General features: G+C 45.2%; 1 protein-coding gene across 1 annotated transcript in view; it reads right to left on the reverse strand.

Annotated features, from left to right (window-relative positions):
* Positions 1–18,301, reverse strand: part of drosha (drosha ribonuclease III) — a 103,903-nt gene that overhangs the window by 10,560 nt on the left and 75,042 nt on the right. The window contains exons 25-29 of the mRNA XM_019264697.2: positions 14,399–14,556; positions 7,413–7,518; positions 6,067–6,208; positions 3,308–3,390; positions 1,874–1,977 (exon numbers count right to left, since the gene is read on the reverse strand). Of these exons, the coding sequence (XP_019120242.2) occupies positions 1,874–1,977; positions 3,308–3,390; positions 6,067–6,208; positions 7,413–7,518; positions 14,399–14,556 (593 nt within the window). The remainder of the gene's footprint in view (positions 1–1,873; positions 1,978–3,307; positions 3,391–6,066; positions 6,209–7,412; positions 7,519–14,398; positions 14,557–18,301) is intronic.

Raw genomic sequence — 18,301 nt, forward strand, 5'->3', positions numbered from 1 at the left:
TACAGACTGAAATCTGCGAGCTGCCGGGAAAGCTGTCGATGTCAAGCCTGCATACAGATGAAATGCTGCCATATCGGTTCTGTTCGAGCTCACGCTAAAAGCAAGGCCGTTCTTTTGCACAATGAGGGAAAGTGTGTATGTGTCCGCTCCCCCGGTGTGTCCTACCCCAGACGAGATGTACAGTAAAGTGATGGTGCTCGGGGTCGAGGTGTGAATCTGTCATCAGGCAGACACGTTCACCGGGGGAACCTTTGCAGCGCCCAGGGGGGCGCTCGGTGCATTAACTCCTTTACTTTCTCCCTTCCCGTGTCTTTTCCTGCCCTCGGTCATTTAGGCTCCTTTTTCCATCTGACTCACACCCGTGTCTGGCGCTCTGTTCCTCCACTCTTCACACTTGTAAACAAATCCAGACGCCGACAACCTCTGTATGAAGCGCCATGAAAAAAAAGAAAAGAAAAGGTGAACAGCTCTCTGGCTCTTGCTCGACTCGTGACGAGGTTAAGGACGTGCTCGAGATTATCGGGCGCTCCTGCGTGTTCGTTAAACGGCAACGAAGTGATTGAACTAAACAAAAATGTGGCCTCAGATACGTGGCGGCGTAAGCTCCCGTGTTGAAATTCAAGTCACCCAGGAGGGCTCTGTTTGTTTCTCGTTCACGTTCTTGCCGGCGATAGAGTTAGAGGCGAGTGTTGATTGTAGTGTCAGAGTTGTGCTGTGTCAAAAATCACCATCCGTCAGGCAGACAGAGGGAATAATAAACAGCAGGAGTGCTGGAAGGAGGACGGAGGGGCCGATTAAATGCTGGATTGTGGTGCTTCTCATTGTACGTCAAGAAGCCGCTCCGTCTCTAACTGCCCTTGCGTGTCCGGCCGACCCGCTGTTTGTCAGTTGCCATGGAGACAAACACAAATGACACTTGCTCCTTGACCTTTTGTCAAATAAGAGGTCTCTCTCTTTGGGGCGTGTTTATTTATCGCAACAACAGAGACCTTTTACACGGCTATTCACAATGTTCAGGGACCAATGGCGACCGAGGAGGAGGAGGTAAATTATGTTTGTGCCATTTCATTTCTCTGAATGCGCATTGTGGTCCATGTGATGCCTGACTGAACCCATCTCAAGTGTAGGACACGCTGAAGAAAAAAGGAACGTGAGCGAGTTCACCGTCCTTTTACTGTGTGCAGGGCACGAAGGTCTGAACGTGTTCATCGACCGACCTCGAATGTGTAATATATGTCATTTTATTTCATACAGCATTGTGAGATTGAAGGCTATTCATGATGCACAACAAAGAAATATATATTTTTGCAGTTTGCTTGAGGGTTCGTGGAAAGACTGTGTAGCAGATCAACCAATCCAAAAATAGAAACCACGTATCGAAACCAGATGTACCTGAAAACTAGTCAGCAACCGAGCTGAGAAGTTGAACTCGTCAGCTCAAAGTACTAGTGTACGAAACCCAGCCATCAGTTTTTGTGTCTCACCAAGTTGTTTTTGGTGCCCAACCCTCAAGAAACTGAGACTCCTGTGCATAAGCAGACCTATCTGAGATGAACAGCCAATAGAAGTGGAGAAAGAGTCCAGATAGTTAAAGAAAGCCTAAAGTAATGGATGGACAGTTGAAATAGTCGAATCATGAATAAATCAAATGGATGGTGGGGTCATTGAAGCGGTACCCAAATCTATCCGACACTGACAAAGATGTCTGAGAAGTACCATATATTTAAATCATATAGAAGTTTGTTTAAATGGAAACTTTACTTTCAAAAAGGTGGATTTTATAGGATGGCAGAGTTACTGTTGCTTGTTCAATGCCCTTTAAAAAAAGAAACTGGCTTCAAACAGCCGGTAGCCTCATTTCCTGGGGTCTTACTTGTACAGCGGGATATCTGGTTCCTTGCCCTCCGTCCTCAGGGTCAAACAGCACTGCTGCAGCTGAGACTTTGGGTCATTCCAGTCCTGGTTCAAAATGAACTCCTGCAACACACAAATCGAACAAAAAACGTGTGAAACTTCTTTCACATGAGACATGAGGAAAAAAATAAAATCACTCCCTCTCTGCGTTTTTTTTTCCTCGTGCTTTTATTTCATTCTCGCCATGACCCTCTCCAACATTTTTACCCCCTCTTTTTTTTTTTTTGTTGCACTTCACTTATTTGCTCTCTCCCTGACTGGCTTTCTCCATCTGTGTCTTCACGGTGAGTACAAATCACAGGCTACTTAAGACAAAAGCCAATCCCCGGCCAGATATAAAGAGCGTCTGGGAGTCTCCCAGGTGTGCAGCCCTGATACATTTCTCTTATCCAAGGGGGACTTCTAAAAGCCCTTCCATTAACAGGGAAGCAGCCTTGTCATAAAAAGGCAGACTTTGAATCCAGAACTGTCTGCTCCTATTAATTTTCTACAAAGAGTGCTTCCGTTGCTCGAGCTCTCCTCTCCATCTCTGCCCCTTTTCTCCTTTCCCGTTTTTCCTCCCTCTGGGTTGCATCTACAACCCCTTTAGCCTAAAGCAGAGAAATTAGGCTGTTTTTAAAAAGGGTGTAGCACATACTCTCTTCATAAAGGAAAGTAACACGAGGAAAGAAGCATTTATGTTTTTCTATTTCCATCCAAATTGGATGAAGCAGCACAGTGTGCAGCGCTGTGGTTTCCAGAAGGCTATGTAAGGAGACGTGCTGGCTGTTTCACAACTTTTTTCTTCTCTTGGAAGTGGAAATGAGGTGCTCTCTTGCAGCGACCATGACGCAAAGCTCAGCTCCTCCAGAGTTGGAGAGGGGGGGATCTCCCCGGAGGCACACCAAGACAGCAATTAGCATGGCATATCAGACCACTGCAGCAGCATTCTTCACAAGGAGAGGTCCACTCTGTGTGGGTACCCGAACATGAGCGTTTTGTGTATGCGCATGGCCGTTTAGGTGCAAGAGTGTCATAGTTTGTGTCTTCTAGCTAAATCTGGACGATCCAGTGGTGCTTGAGAACAAAAAGACTTTCCTTTCCTCACTCACGTCTGACCCTGGGAGTCGTTGACTGAAGCTTTCGCCGATTTCTCCCGATGTGGACATCATTAAGAGCCCTCGAACCAATAGAAAAAACACCCGACAATTCCTGTTAAACGCGACTAAAATAGCGATAAAGCCCGGCGTCGCGAGAGGCATTCAGCATCTGAGCTTCCACCACTTCAGGCCTCGCGTCAATGCCAGCGCCATTAGGGCCCCGGCCATTAGCTCTCTCCTGGTTCTTTTTTCTCAGACCACGGCTAAGCGGCTCATTGATCAGCTGTGAGTGCTGCCTATGAATAGGGGCTCACCTTCAGCCGAGGGAAAAAGCAGACGTTCATGAAGGTGTGCACGTACTCCAGGTCTTTGTCGATGTAGAGCGCCGCGATGAAAGCTGCGGGAAAGAAAGAGAGAGAGCATAAAGAGTTGATGTGTTGGGTCTCTTTGCTGCTCCTTGAGTAAATAAATTATTAGGAGCTGTGTCCCTCAACGGCAAGTGACGTGATGTCAATGTAAACAATTGGAAAAAGATGGTTATGTAGTGCCCTGCCTTCCTCCATCGAACAGGAAATTGGTATAGCGAGGGGCCACACAGAGTTCAGCCACGCATCCGTATAATATACAAGATAAAACTGCGTGTCAGGCGGAATTGAGAGTAAACAGCGCTGTAAGTGAACTGCAAAAGATCTGAAATGTAAGCAGTAGGTTTGCTTGGTGTCATCTTCATCTCGCCGGCCCGTCCCTTTGTTTTTCCTCTTCCATTAGCTGCCGGAGCATTTACTCATCTCCGTGACTAAGACAGTGGGAGAGAGGGAGGGATAATAGGTAATATTTCAGGAGGCCTGCTGTAGCTGCAGGGCACGGCTGTTCATATGCGGAAGGAAAGCTGCGCTCATTTCCAGCGCTGACCCTTCCTGTGTCATCAACTTTGCCTCGGCCCCCCGAACCTCGAGGGATCATTTGAAAGGCAAATGATGCGGCGCTCGTGTATTAAAGGTCTGCCTTTTGAATCCTGACCTCGAACCTGACCCGCTTCGTTCTTCTTCTTTGTTTTTTTCCAATGTTTCTCCCAATCTGAAACTCCCCTCTTTGTATTATTATCTCTGTCGCTGCGAGCTCCCTCTGTTGACTGCTCAGGGTCTCCTAATAACACCGTCACACTCTTACTTTCCTTTTTTCTACACCGAGGCCGTCTTTCCATCGTGGCTTTGAAAAGTTTAAATACAAAAGGAACCATTTTTTGACTCTCTTAGCGAGGCTGGATTTCATTTTCATACCCGTATGCATGCATTAATAAAAGAACTTACTCCCTATTTTGTATTCAGGGACTTGGGGACATATTGCATTCATATCAGAACAGTCGACCACGTAATACAACTCAAAATCTGAACAAGTAGTATTCATTATACAGGATACTGGAAGGCCAGAATGGAAACATTGAAGGATTTCTTCCCTTTAAATATGTATTCTTTTATATTCTTGTTCTTTTTGTGTTTATAAAAGAAAAATCAGCCGATCTTTGTTGCTGGATTTTTCTCTTAAATATCAGTATTGGTTTTGTGATTGTGACCACGATGTTTTACAGTCTAGTGGACTATCTACATGATGGAGACTTTCTTGATAACTTATACATTTCTGTTAATTCAGTGCCTCAATGATGGATCTCGTTGTAGAATCCATTAAAAAGGAAACATTAAAACACATCTTCCTCCTACTAGGGTGGTGAGAAACTCATGATCGATGACCAGCTGATCTTTCTTGATCATGTTGCTTTGGTTGCACGTAAAACCTTAAGTAAAATCAAGCGTTACCGGACCCAACGCTACCCAACTCATCTCACGACGCCCTCCTGACGGGCCTCCCGTTAGATGATCCAGAATGTGGCGGCGTGCCTGGTGTTCAATCAAATCAAATAGGTCATATGTTACCCCGCTGTAGCCAGTTCTACGAACGACGCCTGGCTCGAACACCCGTACGCTCAGGGCAATCCAAACTTTTCTCGTCTGTTGCTCCCCGTTGGTGGAACGTCCTACCAGTTCCTACCAGATCAGGGGCGTCCCACAAACCTCCTGAGGACCTTCAGCTCTCACAGCAAGTGGACCAACAAGTGGACATTCACCTGCAACTTCAAGTCACCGTGACATGACTTGATCCTCGCAAGAGCAAGACCCCGGACCCTTGCGCCCATTTACATCTTTGCTATCTGGAAACTAGACAATCCTCACTGCCGGAGCTCATCGTTACTTTCTATTTTTTACATTTAAATCACATTATTAAAAGTGATTTCAGAGAACAGTACTATGATTTTCTACCTTTTTATCCCATCTGACAGGAAACCGGCTGAAACATGCGTTTAATAAAAGAAGTCAAATAACTAAAGTAAGCACGAGATACACGCGTGTACTCATTATAATGTTTAACATATAAAAACAAATATAAGCACTGAGCTCTGGATTTTATTATTAATTTAATTCTTAGATAACCGTTATATAAAAAAGGAGTGAAGCTGCAGCACAGCTACTGCTGCTAATAAAAATAAATTGCCTTGTGTTTTCAGTTTGAATTTTTTTTTTCAATGCTTTAGTTTGGAGTCTCTCTTCCGGAGTAGATAAAACAACCAGTGGACAATGCAGATAATTTCCTCTTTCAGCTGCCAAACGCGACTCTTCCACCATCCATTCATTTCACTAAGCGTGCTTTGGATGTCTTATTCTGTTCCAAAAAAAACGATTAGGCTCATAGAATACCACGAGTAGCTTATTAATTGGAGGATATCGTGGCAGCTGTAGCTGGTGGAAGAAAGAGAAAAAACAACAAGGAGGCAGAAAGAAATCGGCACTAACTACTCCAGCCATACTAAGCACATAGGGAGCAACTTCTAGTGTCTTCAGCAGTGAAGTGACTGTGTTTGACATCTAACACAAAGGGAACAAAGAAATCAATAATGGCACTTCACGCCGCCGTCTTAAACTGCCGAGACATACAAGAAAAGGTTTAGTAGAGGTCTAAAAAAAAGATCTATATTTCTTTTTTTTCCTTTTATGCTTGAATCAAAGGGCTGCGGACGTACACTCCAGTAAGTCGGCCAGAGTCTTGGTCCGCAGCGCGACCGGCCGTTTGGTTTTGTCGTTGGTGATGGCGAACTCCTGCATGCCCAGCTCCTCGGCGACTTTGGCCTGCGTGCGGTTGTTGACCAGCGAACTGCGGAGAAGCTGCAGACAAATACAAAAAAAGAAAAGAGAGCGTCACATTTTTCATGTCCACCTGTCAGAAGTCGCAACCGCGCGCAGGAAACACCCGGAAAAACAAAAACATCAAAATAAAACCCGCGTGGAATAATTCATCAAAAGACGGGAGGGATGGTAATGCGGAGTAAATGTTTCAGGGAGTTTCTGTTAAATATTACATCGTGACTCGGGGAGCTTGGAGCACGACAACATGATAGGGGAAGGTACATTTACGTCTCTAAAAGGAACAACAAAAACATGTTAAATATAGCTACAGGAGCAAACAGAATGCAATATGACTTGTCTGAATCTGTCTCGCTGTGATGTGACCTCCTTAACAGCACACACCGGTTGAATGAGCACTTTTTCTCCCAGAATTGAAATCCATTTCAGATGTGCCCCGTCCTGACTCTTGGGTATAGGCGGTTCGCTGGGAGCTTTCAAGCCTCGCAAGAAAGCTTTTAAACAAATTACGTCACGGCTTCTGTCTATGAGGAATATCCACGAATAAATATCTGACTGTGGAGGGTTTTTTAGCAGTTTTTTTTTTTTTTTTTAAGAGCGGTTCAATCCCTCCCGGGCCTCGAGTAGAGTAGTCAGTCTTCCCGAAGAGAAGCGCTGACGCTCGATTGAAAAGAGACAGGAGCTGCAATGCCGTCCGACGCTGTCAGGAAAACGGCCCCGCGCGTTCAAAGTGCGATCGTTTGATTTGTAGACGCTTTACAAGCACTTGCAAGTCCGCGCACACGCGCCAACTTTATTATTTTATTTATTTTTTTACAGACGCCTGACAGCTTTCGGGGAAGAAATGTGCCGACAAAGATGTGTTATTGAAAAAAAAAAAACACTGAACAATCCTCGTGACAATACCCATCACAGGTAGGAGTACAGTAAAAAATAAAATAAATGCAGGCGCGGTGTGAGGTGAGGAGTGAAAGGGAGGTTGTTTTTTTGTGTTTTTTTTTGTGGAAACAAGCAAAAAGAGGAAGGGGGTGAATACCTGGCAAGCACTTGGAGATTCAAAGATTGATGGGAAGGAATAAAAATCACAAACGCACAGCTGTAACTTCATGTCAAGTAAGCAGTGAGTAACTTCGCACGGCAGAGGCACAAAGCTGGATTAATGTTCAAGGTGCAAGATGAAAAATGCACAGAGCAGAGCCTATGAAGACATACGATTCGATCTTACTGTTAAATGTCCTTCGTGGTGGTCAGGGAAGTGGATGAAGAGGTACTCCGTGGCCACCAGCTGCATGATAGAGTCTCCCAGGAACTCCATCCTCTGGTTGTGACCCCTGAACAAAGAGGAAGCAAAAGGATGGATGAACAGAGGTAAACAGAAAAGGTTACGGAGGGATATGGAGGGAAATGAAATGGCAGGGGTGAGATGGGGACGGGGAGGGTTTCACGTAGGGGTTACTCAGCTACACCTCAGCGGGGCATGAAAGGCATCGCGCTCTCTCGACAAATCTACCAGGCTTTTAGTCTTTTAACAGAAACGGTGAAGTCGAACGGGCTGATGTACATTTCATGGGTGGCCTCTGGGAACAGCTGCACTGACAGGCTGTGTGACAACTCGCGGAGGGCCCGCCTGAAGTAGCAGCCCTTCTGAAGAAAGAAAACGCAGAGCTTTGATTGCAATTCAAATGGAAAGAAAAAATACATGCCGCTGCTGCTACACCTGCAGCGGTGCCTGTCAAAACCCCGAGCTCATAAAAGCGGCACTCAGGTTTAGACAAAAAGAACTATCCAACAATTTCTAGAAAAATCTAATCGCAGCACTTGTGATACTGTACATCAGCTTCCCATCAGTGAAAGGCAGGTCATTAATTAAACAGAATTATAGATTAGCATTGCAGATGTGGGTTGGTGCTGTGCCAGGCTTGCAGGAAGAGTCGGGTTTGTGGGTTGGTGCTGTGCCAGGCTTGCAGGAAGAGTCGGGTTGGCGGTGGGGGGGGCGTGAACGAACGCCATAGAAGCAAGGCAGGTATATATATATATATACAGCAGCGGTATATCCATCTATAGATATGAGCGTCTCCTCGCAGGGGGTGAGCGAGGAGGAAGTCTAAAGATGAGAGGGAGAAAGATGGAGAGGAGGAAGGCGAGGCGAGGAGGAAGCTGACATCAAAGAGGGAAAAGAAGGTCGAAGTTTATTGTCCGATTTCTGCGTCTGAGCCGAAGAGATCCAAAAAGCCGAAGAGGCAGCAGATAGAGCGACTTTGGCAGCAGTCATTTATTTTGGTTATTAGTTAATACCTTCGTTATTTTATTCTGTTGACTAATTTGGTGTGTTCGGCGTAAGATCGACTTCTGAATTCTTCGTTCAAAAAGCCAAAGGGTGTTTCAGTTCACACTGATATAAAACAGACTGATTCTCACATTTTAGAAAGACGACAATATTAATTTGTAATGAAGAATTTGCTAAAGACAAACCTTAAAGTATTAACTGATTATCTTTTCTATCTACTCTGCGTTCGTTCGACTGAACCGGATTACTGTTTTGAGCTCTAATCACACAAAACTTCAGCAATCACGGAGTCTCTGAAGAACTCCGTCACTCTGATGAGGAATCTCCACTTTCTCTCGTGGAGGACTCTCATTTCCATCATCGCCTCTCTTCACCCACGTTGTTGTGTAAGGAGGCAGAAGAGGAGGAGGAGGAGGAGGAGGAGGAGGAAGTGAATCAATTCTAGTCACTTAAACCACAAAACAGCAGCACTCATACCGACTTTATGCAAACTGACATCCAAACACACACTTCCAAACACGATGTCGCTTAATTATTGTCATTATAGATTCATTATGTTTTTCATTATTTGCTCACTTTATGAAATGTTCAAGCTTCAAGCAGCTTTTTTTAACCCAACCAACAGTCCAAAACTCAACGATACTTCCAATAAAACAACATTTAAAAACACAGCGGAGAAGATTTTTGGTGTTTTTGCTAAATAAATGACAATTACAGACATCACTGCTGATTGATGAACTAATCCTTTAAGCAACAGTCCAGTCCTGATGTCGCCTTCAACCGAATATCGCTGCTTGAAATGTTGAAAACAATCTGAAGGACTCGTGACGCTGTCGACACCTGGAGAAGATCTCCAGTGTTTTACCGGTTGTCCAGTAGTCTTGTCTTTGATATCGCCCTTCTTATCTAGCTGTAGGGCTTGGCGGTATATCGATATTTTAATCTATAATCGATAGATTTTCAAGCACGAGACCATGGTTAATATCGATATAGTTTATTTTGCGTTAAAATGACTATACTCCTCTCCCCTCTAGTTGCTTTTTTGGGAAAAAACAAATCGCTAGAGGGTCTGAAAAGTCGCTAAGTTGTCAACACTGGACCGACTGATTAGTGTGTCATTAAACAACTAGCGGGGTTAGAGTTGGTGCATGTGTGCCAGCTGTTGCAGAGCATCGTGGGATTTGTAGTATGAGTGGTGGGAGTGCGATTTAATAATAGACGTATGAAATTATCCGTCCACGGAGGAAAAATATCGATATATATCGAGTATCGAGTGTGGCATTTGGTCCACATCGCCCAGCCCTATCTAGCTGGCGTTATCAATCACATTGTTTGGCTTTATCACTACATACATCACGGTAGCTGAGCGTCCAAAGTCGATAATAGAGGAAGTAATGATGATAAGTTTGGTTGTTACGAGGGAATAAAAGTGGCAGCACGGAGGTTTAAAAATCGCCTGTTCAACTTTTCTTTACGTTATTGTGATCGAGTTGTTCTTGAACATTAAAGGAAGTTAAACAGAGAAATAAAGGAAAGGATTTTGTTATATAATCTCAAAGACAGCAGAACAGTTAATGATGGGACACGGGAGAAGTGAGAACTCTGGCTTTAAAGGTCCAGATGTGAGCTTCATTAGGAGGGAAGGGACACCGCCTGACACAGTCGCACATTAAAAATAATCACAGAGCTTCTTAATGAAAAGGCTCAGCCACAACACATCAAGAGCCGAGGTCGGGATGAGACGACGGGGAGGCGAGAGAGGGGTAATAGAGGAGGGAGAGAAAAAGTCCCAGTTCATCCAGCATCGAGAGGGTGTAGTGATGTGAGCTTATTCCGTGAGCGCGACAGGGGAAGCCAACGGAAAGAAGAAAGAAGAGATGGGGGAGAAAAAGGGGAGATAGAGCGGGTCACAAAGAGCCGTCCCTCATTCACTTCAACAGCAGAGGCACAATGCTCCAGTAAGGTGGGGGAAATTGAAGTAAAGTGCGGAGCCGAAGGTCTTTACTCGCCTTTGACTTTGATCGAAAATACCTTTAACAGCTCCTTCTGAAGAGGCGGCGACAGGCTGCCCGCTCCGAGAAAAAAAAAAGAGGGGAGCACTCCGTCTTTTTAAGGCCAGTTTTTTAGGGAAATGACGATACGTGTTCGTGAAATGTTCAAACAGCTACTTTTCTACAAGGTGGAAGTGTGGCTTTGGAATCAAACAATCAGCGACAACAGAGGTAAAGCGCGTCGGGAACGTCTCGGAACAAAAGATCAATGTCGTGTTAGAATCAAACTTCAGTGTCATCAAATAATAAAAGCAGCCTTGGCTTTAAAGCTACAGCGAGAATGAAATCAAATCTTTATAGACTAACTATTTACCTGATCTTAAAAAGGTCAGAATAAGGCGGACGTGGAATATAATATTCATGACTTTCTGAAAGATTTCTGTTACTTGAAAATATCCACGGTGGCTCCTCTGACTCTCTAGACACTCTAGTGTTTGTTTCTCCTTTACACTTGATGATGTGAGGAGGTTGCAATGCAGCGATTACACCACTAGATGCAATTGAGTCTACACACTGGACCTAAATCATAAATATTAGGGATCCCCTGAAAATTAAGCCACTGAAAATGGCCCAAAACTGCAGTTTTCGGTGTTCGGCTGAAAGACCTACATCACCGAAACAACACGGCTGAAACAGACAAGAAACAAGCTGAAGTGCAGCCAGAACACGGTTAAACATGTCTGCGGTGTGGATGTAATTTAGACGTTATTCCGTTAATTGCGGCACTAAAGCGTCTTCTAAGCAAAGAGGTTAAGACGGACCACGGAGTGAAAACAATAAAAAGTACACTCTTGGAGTCTATGCACACACGTTTCACTGAGATCTATTTGGATCCTCTGCACTTCATCGCGACTGTACTTGATCCGCGTTACACGGGACTCACACAGGAGGCGGAACGGCAGTGGAACGGCAGCGGAACGGCCGTATTCACACGAGATCACGCGAGAATCCTGGACATACCCGAGACCCCGCGATAAACAGTGTATAAAGAAAACAACAACAACAAACAGCTGACTTTGCTTCTCCGACGTGGAGGAGATATTAAAAAAGCATCTGTTGTGTCATAAATGATTGTGTGTTGTTCCACTTCAACAATTAGTCTCTCATCGTTCATGTTGAGACCATTTGATCGATTGACTGATCACCTGGTGCCACCGGTCATGACGTAACGTTGATGTGAAGTTGTAAAAATCTACATGAACTGCGTATTGTGTTTTATTTTGAAAGGGGGCAGAAGTTTATTACGTAGATTCGGTGTCGGATTTACTGTCTGGTGCGCAGTGCTCTGTTGAAATTTACGAGGTTTAGCCGCGGCTCGCGGAAAAAATAGAAATCCTGCGGAAAGCTCGCGCCGTGGCGCGGAGAGCCGCTTCTGATCTGCGCCCAGTGTGAGTGCTCTCATTGACTAGACTGGATTCTATTTGTTACGGTGACCAGGGCGGTGCCGTTCCGCTTCCGTTCCGCGTCCGGTGTGAGTTGGCCTTTATAAGGATCATTAGTTGGATGTGGGAATAAAGCAGCGCGCACGAGAAATGATCCAGGCCATGACGGATGCGGACAACCCGCAGAAAAAAAGGACGCGTCTCTCTGCACCGGATGTGGGGCATGCACCTCCGTTGTCTGATGTGTTCGATGAGATCCTGCAAGATTCTGCAAGATCCTTGAATTGCAATGCCTTGACTTTTGTGAGGTTAGTACACAGTCATAGCTATGAATGTAATGGTTCTAATAATTGACAATCATTTCTTTATGTGTTTTGGTTTTCGGCCTTGGTTTCCTCATTTCTGGTTTTTCGGTTTCGACCAAGAATTTTCATTTCGTTGCATCCCTATAAAATATCAAATTAGATGAAACATTTTTTCACGGTTTTAGTCTTTAGTCCTTAAAAAAATGTGAACCAGTAACTATAAATTAAGCAGACCTCTGAGAAATTTACAGATTAACTTCCAGGATCTACTTATTAAAACGTAACTGCACGTATAAATGCTTCAGAGCTGCAGAGTGAAACTAACTTTCATTTAACTTGAAGAGAGATGAATTTCTTGCAACACCCGACACAGCTTCTGTGTTTGTGAGAGGAAATAGGAAGCCCCTCGGTGCCTGGGGGGGCCACGGCTCTCCATCTCCGCTGTCTGACGGTAGCCTCCGGTCTCTCTACCGCCTTTTCTCAACGAGGTCAACTCTCGTACTTTTCTTCTTGCACCGTCTTCTTCTTCTAGGTCAGTTTGTCCTCCATTTTCGGAACATAAAGTGAGGCCAACCCAAAGGCCAAACCCGGGCGGCGTCTTCCTCGCCGGCCGTCTACCGTATATTGTCTGACCTTCCGTTTCGCCTCGTCTGACCTCGTTCTTCTCTCCATCACGGCGGCGTGACCTACTTCGGCGTAACCTTTGGTCCTCGTGGGCAGCCGCTGCTCACTTCCAGCTTTCAAGTCAGTCGGCTCTATTTAGGTCAACCTGCCTTTGGCCACTAATGAGCTAATGAACATAAATTACCCTGAAAATATATGAATTCTTACCTTTCTGCAACAATAAAATCCATCTTACATATCAGGTAAGTCATTAGATGCGATGCCACCAAGTTACAGAGTAACATTGATATCAACCTTGAGTTGGAAAGTCCTCAAAGTAAAGCTCAGTGGGAGACAAACCCCTGGACCTCTAATCGACTTCACTGACCACGAGTGGGGAGCGGTTTGACATTTAAGTGATGGATTAGAAGATACACAGCAGCGTACTGTATGTGTGTGTGTGTGTGTACATGATACGCTCACACACAGAGCTATGTCCTTGTGGCAAAACCTAAGCAAGCAATTACAGAGCGCAGCCTGCCAATAAGATATCAGAGGTGTGCTGCCAAGGCTAATTTGCTTTAGCTGTCAAGCTCACTATTGTGTTACGTTGCAAAGCTCAGAAGTGAGTTAAGCTTCCATCACAAATAACCCTCAAACACCTCAAACTGGAGTGAGCGGTCTAATTATTTAATGCATTCTCATATGAAAATAGCAATCTGCTCGCGCTCCCTGAACAAGCGAGGTGACATGTTTGTTATTTGCTCTCTCTCTCTCTCTCTCTCTCTCTCTCTTTTTCTTTTTCCCGATCAATTCTGAGTCATCACTGTAGAAGTTTGTAACTTTACCAGTTATTGAACAAATGTCACGGCGGGGAAAACATTCCCGACGTCAGAGACCCGGCATCGCGGTGAAACGCTCCAATTAAAAAAAAAAAACTAAATCTCTCACGCTGCGGCGTTGTATATTATATTTGATTTTTTTTATATATATGAGGCTGTTCTGGATTCGATTTGGACCGGACTGAAGCATGACAACGAGAGAGTGTCGGATGAGAGTGAATGAAAAAGAGATTTCTTCTTTTTAAAACCTTCAGCCTCGACTCAGTGAATCAAAACCCCATTTCCCATGAGGCAGTGGGGGTTACGGCCTCGCGGGTACAAGGCAGGACTACAGATCCTGATGGATTAGGCGCCGTGCCAACAAAGAAGGAAAAGGAGAGGCAGAGGCCATCGTTCACTGAGGTACTCTGAGCATGACGTGACTTGTTATAAAGACAGTCTTCTCAGAGACTGTACGAGCTGCAGGGGGTAAACATAATGATGATGTGGGAGGAGGAGGCTGCCGCGCTCACAGCAGACGTTTAAAATGCTCGACGTATGATAAAACTCCCAGCATCTCAGATCATATTATACATTATAATGCATCATGCCTCATCACCTCTGAAGGGAACAAACAGACAAAGTCTGGCTACTTCTGCAGCCTCTTTGCAAATTACATCTGGCCCCCGACGAGCGCCTCGCTTTGCATTTTAATTGGCTGTAACTCCGTTATCGACAAACAAACACACTGACCGTACTTACAGGGTGAGGTGGTTGAAGCCAACGGTCCTCAAGGTGAAGGCTCTGGCCAGGAGACGCACGTGTGTGAACAAAACGCCGATAGAATCCTCGAAGCTGGTTAGTTTCTGGAGGACCGGAGACGTTTCGATCAGCTGTCGGTCTGTCTGAGGCTCCTGGACCTGGACGAGGAGAAAGAAACGGCACAAAAAGGTGGTTTGGTGATGGAGTTGTTCTTAACTGTTTGGGTTCCAGTAAAGGGAAAGTTAACAGTGATATTTTGCTTCCAGCTTTGTGGCAACGGTTCGGTTAATCGATCCTGTGGTTTGTTGGGGATCTGATCTTTGTAACCAAACCACTTCAGCACCACCGGGTAACCACCGAAACCCCACCGGGCACGTCTCATGTCATGTCAAGGCCGACCTCCACGTGACTTCAAACCCCACCGGGAGTGTTTCAGATGACGAGCAGTTTGCCCGGCAGACCTTCATTTTCCTTAAGTCTAGGTTCGCAGTTAAACTGTTTTTGCACGGGGTGTTTTATTTTGAAAATTCTCCATGCTGTTTCCCTGCTGTGGAACCAGGCTTCTGACTAGAACGGCCACGTAAAGCTCCGGCGGCCACGGAACGCCGCTCATTCGTTCCCGGTGAAATTTGGGGTGGGTTACTTCGGCGTGTTGTTCCTGCGCAGACCAGTAAGACGTCATTGCATCCGACCGTGCACAAAGGCCAGGTCCATGGAGCCCAGATCGATCTCAACCTCATCCAAGACACATTCGTGATGAACCGAAAGTGCCGTCAACGAGACAGATTCAGATGTCTAGACTCTTTTTCTGTTGTTGTTCGATCTTAAAAAGCTATTAAAACTGTTTCATTTCATTAATAAACGTCCTTATACTCCATTGAGAATTCTTTGCGATTGCATGTAACAAATATGAGAACCAGGTGACTAAAGCAGGATAGACCAGTGTGTGTCTGTGTTCGGTGCTATTTATTACACTTTTATTTCATTTCATTGAATGATTTTTCTGGTCTTCATACCACTGCATGTGTTTTATTTTAATAATAATGAAGAACAGAATCTCAAACCTCAAGATAGCGATGACGTGCCCGGTAACAACAAGCTTCAGGGATGTTTGAATCACACACACATATAAAAACTCCACCCGTACTTGCTCAATGAAGTCGTTCCGCATAAGAGTGTCACATAAATTCTTTAAATGAACTGAACCTCTACAGTAAGCGCCGCTCGAGGGCCTGTTTAGAGTGTGTGTTTCTTTTTTATTTTTTACTCCGCCTCAAAACAAACTCGGATGATCTGCAGCAGCTGGAATTTCTTCTTCATTAAGTTTTAAGTCAAACGGCGAGCTCGCTCTCGCTCGGAATAAACGGTCAGTCTGTCGTGATTCGGTCGTATTTTAAGTCGCCTCGCTCGTTCTGAAGCGGCCCACGTCGGGGCCTCGTGACTTTGATACGCCATGAAAGCGTAGTTTTAGCTTCAGATCGTGCTTTAAAGCTCGGCGTCCGTGCCCATTAGAAATGATGCTAAGAAAAATATGTGAATGCATGTTTGTTGAATCAAGAGATATCCTTATGGGTGCATTAATTAGGCTGCTAGAAACATCTAATTGGTCTCTGCGTGGTACAACTGTGAGCTTGACCACCTTTTTTTTTTCCCCTTTTCAAAAGAAAACATGAAAATATTGAGCCACTTTTAATTTAACGTGGACGTTCAAAGAGCTAAAGAACATCCAGCTGACCCACTATGAAAGCACCTGCAAAAAAAGTGACACTGAAAGCCCTCCGGGGAGCGACGGACACGTTTTCCCAGCATCTTATTTGTGTTTTCACGAAGAAATGACAAGTACAGAGCTTTCAGTCTGCCGTGTCAAGTCAGTACGAGTATTTTTAAACTCAGCATTTTAATTGGCGTGCTGCCAGTAATGTCATGGTTCCATCCTCCAATATGTTCCAAGAAACATTTGATTTCAGCCTTTTCTCTCTCTCTCTCTCTCCTTCTCTCTGTTAATTAACGAAAGGCGTTTAAATGTCATGCATCACAACTAAAGGCATCTGACGAGTTCAGCACTCAGGCGCTAGCTATCCTTCAGGGGGGGGGGGGGGGGGTGATGGCCAGCAGCAAGGCTTCAAACGAAGTAAGGAGAGGAGGAAAGGAAAGAAAAAAATAAAAATCAACAGCAGTTATAGGAAAAAAAAAAAAAAACACACTTTTGAAATGGCTTCAAAGCTTCACTTTCAGCTCAGTCCAAGCAGAAAGCAGAGTCAGAGCCGAGGTCCTTTAAGGCCCAAATAAAAAAAAAATAAAAATAAAAAACCTTGACACTCGTGTATCTCCAATAAACCAAAAGAAAGATTTCGAAGACCCAACACTTGACGTAAATGACGTTCAGGTAAATTATTCTCGAGAGCTCCGGGGGTTGATGATGCGATGGTGCGATTCAAGCGAACATCGGAAGACATAAAGATGCGGCTCCCGCCGTGCTCTGTGGGGCGCGTCGGTGGCGAGGGGTAATGTATGCGTGTATGCCGAAGACTGGGGGGGGGATGCGTATGCGTAATTACCCACGCCGTGGCGAGCTGCCATCGCCCGTCCACTCAAATCTCATTAAGGCAGCTCCTCTTTCACCTGCTTCGTCATCCTTGTCTTGGTGGGCAGCGGAGGTTGGGGTGGGGGGCGACACCTCGTTACCTCTCAGCAACACTTTAGGACGTGATGTTACAGCCCGCACTCCGAGGGGCCTCCGTCAATTATAGGATAGATAATTGAATAAATAACGAAGAGGGAGATGTTTTTCTTTTTGCTGTGCGAGCTTGCTTAGATGATCTCGGGGAGCAAAGGTCAGGACGCTTATCAAGATACCAAGAGGTTGGCACAATTTAACAGGCGTTGCCCGACCAGCAGGGGACCACCCAGAGGAAACCTCAGCCACGCACAGTGTGTAGTAATGAGGCCACAGCTCTGAAGCAGATAATGAGTACTCATGGCGGTTCCCCCCTCCACAGAGCTGGTTGTCGGGTTGACCCCGGGGCTCCAGCCTAGACCACGGTGCCCCCGCCGTCGAGGCGAAAAATCGCTGGATGCGATGGGTTTATTCTCAACCCAGGTGCTCTGTGGAGCTTCAGCATTTTTATTTTTTTGAGGGTGAGAGTGCAAAGATAAGGAAAAAAAACAACATATGTTACACGCTGGCACACGCCTAAACAAAAAAAAGTGCAACGTTCTTTTGAGCAAAACATGCATATGCAAAAAATTTCCATATGAAGATGCAGCACATGGGGGGATGAAGAGAATGAAGTGCTTTAAGACGAGTCTCGGCATACGCACAAAGAAACACTTTCTCCAACACAAACATCAGAGAGAAGAGATGCCTGACGGTCCCTGGAGGCCCCATGTGATTCGGGACTGTAATCCTGTTATGGCATCTTTGATCTCTTCCTCCAAATCCTAATTTCAAACAAACACTGTTGACATGTTCAATGTTTCCGGGCAGATCATGCAAAGCGAAGAACAGAGAGACAGACAGTGAGTGAGCGAGTGCAAAAGCATGATGACGGAGAAAGGGGAGAGAAAGGAGCAATGGCGAGGAGGAAAAGAGGCTGAGCGAATGAAAAAGCGGATTAGAGTCTCGACCAAAATGGGGAGCAGTGAGACACAGGAGAACAATGGAGACTAGCGAAGGGCTAGCTGGGGACCTTGTGACAGCTATAAAGAACTCAGTCAGCCTCGGGCAAAATAACTAACAGCCTGCCCACCTCTGTTAGAAACACACACACGAAAAAAAAAACATACATCCAGCCTGGAAAACTTCAAAGATCGGAGAACACTTTGTGTCTTGGTGGTGGAGGTGGTGGTGGTGATGATGGTGGGGGGTTAAGGTGAGATTTAATGAGAAACACCTAGCCAAAA

Source organism: Larimichthys crocea, chromosome XXIII (genome assembly GCF_000972845.2).
Source record: "Larimichthys crocea isolate SSNF chromosome XXIII, L_crocea_2.0, whole genome shotgun sequence".
Taxonomy (NCBI): Eukaryota; Metazoa; Chordata; class Actinopteri; family Sciaenidae; genus Larimichthys; species Larimichthys crocea.